Genomic DNA, 7,003 nt, shown 5'->3' with positions numbered 1-7,003 from the left:
ATTCCTCAACATCTTTCATCAACATTGTCTTCTTGATTTTCTTAAGTAATATTTACTTATCAACTAGATAAACTTACAAATGGAAGACATTATCTCGTCGTCTTCTTCTTCGTCTTTCCTTTGTCATGGTAGTCCATCCCCGACAATTCAACAACGATTGCAGTTCATCCTCCAAAACCGACCCGAATGGTGGATGTACTACATCTTTTGGCAAACCACCAAAGACAGTGCTACTGACCGTCTTGTTTTGTCATGGGGTGATGGCCAATTCCGGGGTTCTAAAGATTTGATGCTCAAATCTAATGGCGGTGCCTCCAATATTAATGCTAATAATATTGGATTCGAGTTGGAGAGGCGAAAGGTTGCCAAAGGGATTCAATCTCTTTTCACTGACACAATAACCAGCGGAGTGGATGGTATTGTTGTGGACAGTGAATTTCCTGATTCTGAATGGTTCTTTATGGTATCCGTAACGAGGTCATTTCTGGCCGGTGAGGATAACATTGTTGGCCGAACATTTAGTTCCGGCTCTTATGTATGGTTGGTTGGCGACCAGGAGCTTCAGTTCAATGCATGTGACCGAGCAAAAGAAGCTAATCTGCATGGAGTTAAAACACTTGTTTGTATTTCAACTCCATGTGGGATAATTGAGCTCGGTTCCTCTTATGTTATCAAAGAAGACTGGAGTCTGGTCCACCTCGCCAAGTCGGTGTTTTGCCCAGATAGTACAAGTCCACCAGCTCATTCCAATCCTAATCGAAGTCTCTCCTTCTTGGATATCAATGCTGGATATTCAAGAGACCATATAAAGAGTACTAATTCAGGTGGGGATGAAGACAACATTGAGAAACAAGCAAAAATGGCACGGTCATCATCAGATTTGGGAAATTCTGACTTCGAAAGCCCTCTTGATAATCACCATGAGACGACAATGAACACAAGATCTTTTAACAAGAGAGGACGAAGGACAGTTGCTTCCGGGAGAGAACTAGCACAAAACCACGTGGAAGCAGAAAGACTTCGCAGAGAAAAGCTCAACCATCGATTCTATGCTCTTCGGAGCGTGGTTCCAAATGTATCAAGAATGGACAAGGCATCTTTACTCGGAGATGCAGTCACATATATCAAGGAACTCAAGTCAAAAGTTGAGGAATTGGACGGAAAACTCCGCGAAGAAGTGAGAAAATCAAGATACACTACAGATGCAATTTATCATGATACATGTGCCACTCAAAGCACATCAACTACAACTCATGCATATAATGCACCAGCTGCTAGATCCTCCGTTTTGAACTACGGGTCTATTCAAATGGAAGTCGACATCAAGATTCTCGGGTCACAAGCTATGATACATGTACAAAGTCCTGACATCAACTACCCCTGGGCAAGATTAATGGATGCACTTCGAATGTTGGAGTTTCGAGTTCATCATGCGAGTGTGTCCAGCGTGAAGGACCTCATCCTTCAAGACGTTGTGATTAAGGTTCCAGATGGTTTGACGAATGAAGAAGGCTTGAAATCTGCAATACTTGGAACTTTGCAGATATAAATACCTATGCGTCATGGTTCTTTTCATCATCCCTCGTCTCTTTTACGGAACTGACGACCGAGTTAACTAGGAATGCTGTAGTTTATTAGAGAATGTATGTTATGATTAAGTAGCTTGCTGTTCTATTTCTTGTTTAATTTTTCATTTCTTTTGTATCATGTTTGCCTCTGCTTCTGCATGTAATAAAATTTATTTGAATTCCTAAGTTTTATTGGCAGCTGTCTGTCTTTTTATTAAACAGTTGAATCTGCAACATTTGTGTGAAATTCTGGTCTAATTTTATTTACTATCTGACAAAGAGATTAAATCATAAAGCATAAAACACCACTCTTATTTTTATGCAAATTAGAAAACACTACTTAATTAACTTGAAGGAAGTTGGTTTTCTTAAAAAACAATTTCCATTAAGTTATCTATTCACGCACCATTTAAAAATAATTTGTGAATTAAAATAAATTAAATCATTGCAGATTTTAACAGCTTAGAAAACCTGCTCCCCTCCTTTTTTTCCCGAATTATATTTCTCTTAGCCTATTTCTGACAAATATGGCGAACATTTTTTTTAGGGTAACTAAAGAACTCCGGCCCAATAGACACCAGAAATTTCTTTACCAGAATAGTTTGCGTAGGCCCAATAAACTTAAGACTGAATTAATTGGTTTACCTAATTGAAATGGATCTTAATAGCACTGTCCAACCGATCTTTTGTTCATCTTAAATTGTTTCGATTGAATAACATCCTGCAAGCATGTAATGTATGGATTTTTTATGATCATATTAAATTAGGAATTTTTTCAAAAATATCTAAATTATATATATATATGCAAAAATATTGATTTTTTTCAAAAGATTTAGAAAAATATTTTTTTTAAAAATTAATTAATGTAAGAATACTATTTTTATTTTAGAAAAATAAGGTTTGTAACTTATTTTTAATTGAAATTAAATAAGATCAACCAGAAATACAACTTAAAAATTTAAGATAAATAAAATTGTAATTAGTTAGATAACGGGTTGAATTAATGGTTGCAAAAACAAGTTTTTTAACTAGTCGCACCACCAAAATAAAATTTTGATTTTTAAATCTAAAATAACTAAATATATATTTAATGCATAACAAATTAAATGGTTGCAGAACAAATGGTAAAACAAGTAATAAGTTGAATTCGTTGCAAAACCAGTTGCATAAAGAAACATTTAAGTTGCATCCAGCAAAAAACTAAAATGATTATAATAAACCATCAAAATACAAAATCAAACAACAAAATTTAACCACACAATTGAAAACTTTTAAGACAATTGAAATTGTATTTAGTGACGGTTGTATATAGGGCTGTCAATGATCGGAAATTTGGAAATTCGGTCCGATCCGATCCGAAAACTAATGGAGGGGATATGGATCATTAAAAAAAAAATTATGGATTTAGACCGATTTATCCGTTAAGAATCCGATCCAACTATTTAATATATATATAATATTATATATTATATATTATAATAATTTTTTTATATATATACATATATATATGTATACATATATATATATATATATAACATGCATTTACATTTTCCGCAGTTTTGGTGAGCCTTCCTCACTATGTCTTGCTCTATAAGGTCTGTGGATTACATAATACAAACATTGTACATGTACATTTGATGAAATTTCAACATTAAAGTCCTAACATGAGGGTCATACAATACTGACTTGTGTCCTATAGATCATGCTCTTATCTGACATAGTTAATTAAACCTTTTTCATTGCAAATATATGTTAATTCTTTAGTTAGTTGAATTCTGACATAGTTACTTTTCCTTCTTCAACACTCTCGCTCAGACTTCCCTACTTTCACTTTGATAAGCATAATCGAAATCGAGTCAACTACTTTTTTTTTAGAGTAATCGAGTCACCTACTTAATTGCATCGAGATGAACTGATAGTTTATTTGTGCGTTGACATTTAAACTTCTTCTTCTCTCATTTTATGCCCTAATGTTTCCTGTTGTGTCTTTACATATTTTACAATTACAATTTTATTTTTTGCTCCTTAAAAAAATCTACTCCAAAACCGTGCAGGATTTTTTATATTTTTTGTAAAATAACTGACTTGAATTGAATTCTTAAATTCGTTCATTTAACATCGATTAGAATGATATAAAATTTGATATTAATTAGAATTTAAATTTGATAGAGAAAATTGACTTTAATACCAATTATAACTAGAATTACCCACCAACCAACCAAACTTAATTTAATTATAATATATTCAAATTAAAAAAATAATTTAAATTAAAATGAAATTAAATAGAATTGCATGTATTATTTCAAAAAGATAATAAATTTTTTATTTAATAAAATAAAGATAATAGATTTTAGATAAAAATTTAATTAATTAATTATTAATAATTATAGTATTTTATCGTAATTTTATATAGATGAAAATTAGGGTTCAGTTGTCAACTTATTTAGTTCACTTCCTAAGACATGACATAATAAATAACATAAATAATAAATTAGTCATCCACCCCATGTTTTAAATAATAATTTTTTTATAAGCTTATTAATAAAAAAAATTGTGATCAAATAAATATAGGAAAATAATTTTTACAATAATCAGGCCATTGAAAATATGTGAAAAAATAGTTTTAAAAAAATTAAAACATAAATTAGGTTACAAAATAAAAAGGTTAATTACTTGTTCAAAGTAAATAAGCTCTCTAAGTGGAAGTAAATAGGTCAAGTATTTAAAATAAAATATTTTAATTTAAAATTAGTTAGACTGTTGGTGAGATTTCATTTTAATAAAATGAAATTGATATTATATGCATAGAAAAAACCGGCAATATTATATCAGAGTTATATTAACCAACCGCACATAATTATATTTAGTTTTTTTTTAATTTTATTTTTAGCTCAGGTTGAAGATTAATTTGTTTTAATCCATATGAATAGTATATATTATTTAGTTTTAGCTAGAAGTCATTATTTCCATCAATAAATTATCTTTGAAATTTTTAATTTTGATTAGCTCGGTTAAATAGTAAAAAAAATTAATTGCACTTGTGGTATTTAATATTTGGTTTTAGCTGATGCAACAAATTCAACTTATTATATTTAGTTCTTTTTATTTTTAATTTTAACTTGAATCAATATTATAAATTTGTTTAAGTCTGATGAATACTGTATGTTATTTTCTTTTATGTGCGTGTTATTATACTACTAACTAATTATCTTTTAATTTTAATTTTATTTTAGACTGGTTTAGTAATATATTTTTTTACCATGGTGAATAGTATATATTAGTTTTTATTGGCCGAAATCCACTATATAGATTTAATTTTTTTGTAGTTATGTAATTACATTGTGAATATTAAACAATTAATAAAAGTATTTTATGTTTAAAATACATGATAAATTTAGTGTATAATCAAAATACATATGATTAGACCATATCACCGACAAAATTTTCAGCATTTTGTCTTAATATAGCTTACTATATTCAGTTTTTTTTACTTAGCCTAGATTAATAGTATAATTCTTTTTTGCTCGCATGAATATATAGTGTGTATAGATTAAATATAATAATAAATTTAGAGTTACTAAAATATAGCTAACCATGAATTTAGAGTTATCAAAATACATGTGAACAAAGCACTGCCAATAAAATTTTTAATATACGGTGTTTAATATAATAATATTGATAGATGGATATTTTATTATATTTTATAAATAGAAATGTCGGTAATATTTCTTAATAGTGTTTTAATTGAAAAGAAAAATATGTAATGTGTTTTAGTTCAAAACAATAATTTATTAAAAAAAGATAGTTAACTAAAACTAAAAATAGCCAACCCTTGACGATATTGTCTAAAATACTAAATTCCTAAATTTTACAAAGCACATAAACATATTGAAAAGGTGGGGATACGGATGAACATTTAATATTTGAAGTCTGAACCAAAATTAATCTAAATATCCAAATATTTAAATAAAAGAATTTTAATTTCCAAATATCGAATTGAATTAAATTGGTTCAGTTATCAAACCATATTTTAAAATTCGGCATGGTTACCAAAATAACCAAAAATCTAAATTTTACAGTCGTTTAATTAGTAAATAAGTACATAATTATTGTATTAACACGTCTAAACCGGATATTCTAATAACATATCAAATTAAAATTCAATAAAAATGATTAAGTAAAATATTGCAAACATATATAAATTTTCAATAAAAATTAGAAATTATAAGATAAACATATATAAATTCATATAAACTTGCATACTACTTTTGTCTATTGGTCTCGTGCTAATTTGTAACCATTTCCTCGTTTATAATTTTACTAATTAATCATTTTCAATATCGACTTTAATTGCTTATAGATTTATTAAACTAATTTTCAATATTAAATTAAGTAAACATGGCATTTAAAATTTAAAATATACATAATTTTATAAAAAGAGATTATTAATTATATAGTGAGTGAGTAACAAATTAGTAATTGTTAAAGTTTAAATAATAATTTAAAAGAATGATATGAATGTTGAGTAACTCCACATTGATGTGATATATATAACACTTACATATGTATATATATATATACAATATTCATGAAATTCTGAAATAAAACATAATTCAAATACTTTGGATATTTTGGATAATTCGAAAATTTAAATAGAAAAATCCTAAATTCCAAAATTTGAAAAATTCTTTTCAAATATCGAATCATATTTTATAAATTCGGATACCAAATCGAATAATTACAGATATATCTATTTGGTTATTGAATATATCCTAACCGAATGCTCACCTGTAGTAGGGGAGACTCACGGTAAGGTAACAAATATTTGACGGAAACAATTCCAATTTCACCCTTTTGGTCGACAAAAAGCAGTGTGTGTTTCTTTTTGGGATCTATTGATATAAATTAAAAGGTTTAGAGATTATAGGTGATGCACACACACTAAATCTGTATACCAGTTCAGATGCTTAAATCAGAGGGAAATTAAGAAAACACCAGTTAACTATTGTAAAACACTTTCTGATAAAGTTGGATCAAAAACATACAGGGAATAAAATGAAAAACACTCCTAAAAATAAGCAACTACTCTCCTACATAAACTCCACTATTTCCACTTATTCAAACGATCCTAAAATAGCTGAACCAAATCAAAGACTTATTCCTCAGAGCTGCTGATGTGGACACTGCAACACTTACACGATTTACATTAACACCCAACATAACTCCCCCTTAATCTAAATCGTCTTCTGCACATTCCGGATACCCAACAAATCTCGCATTCTTTCGAACGTTACTGTAGTCATGGCACACTGCAACACTTACACGGTTTAGATTAACACCCAACATAAACCCCCCTTAATCTAAACCGTCTTCTGCACATTCTGGATACCCAACAAATCTGCATTCTTTCGAACTTTACTGTTGTCATGGCTTAG

The 7,003-nt window shown here is 28.8% G+C and overlaps 1 protein-coding gene across 1 annotated transcript; it reads left to right on the top strand.

The window, feature by feature from the left end:
- LOC141701087 (transcription factor bHLH14-like) lies at window positions 1-1,754 on the top strand. The gene has a single exon (XM_074504731.1). It carries the CDS (start codon window positions 80-82, stop codon window positions 1,547-1,549), a length of 1,470 nt encoding a protein of 489 aa, XP_074360832.1. The 5' UTR covers window positions 1-79; the 3' UTR covers window positions 1,550-1,754.
- The last annotated feature ends 5,249 nt before the right edge of the window (window positions 1,755-7,003 follow it).

This window comes from Apium graveolens, unplaced genomic scaffold (genome assembly GCF_009905375.1).
Source record: "Apium graveolens cultivar Ventura unplaced genomic scaffold, ASM990537v1 ctg3322, whole genome shotgun sequence".
Classification (NCBI taxonomy): Eukaryota; Viridiplantae; Streptophyta; class Magnoliopsida; order Apiales; family Apiaceae; genus Apium; species Apium graveolens.
The sequence above is the reverse complement of the archived record's forward strand: the minus strand, read 5'-3'. Positions and strand labels throughout refer to the sequence as shown.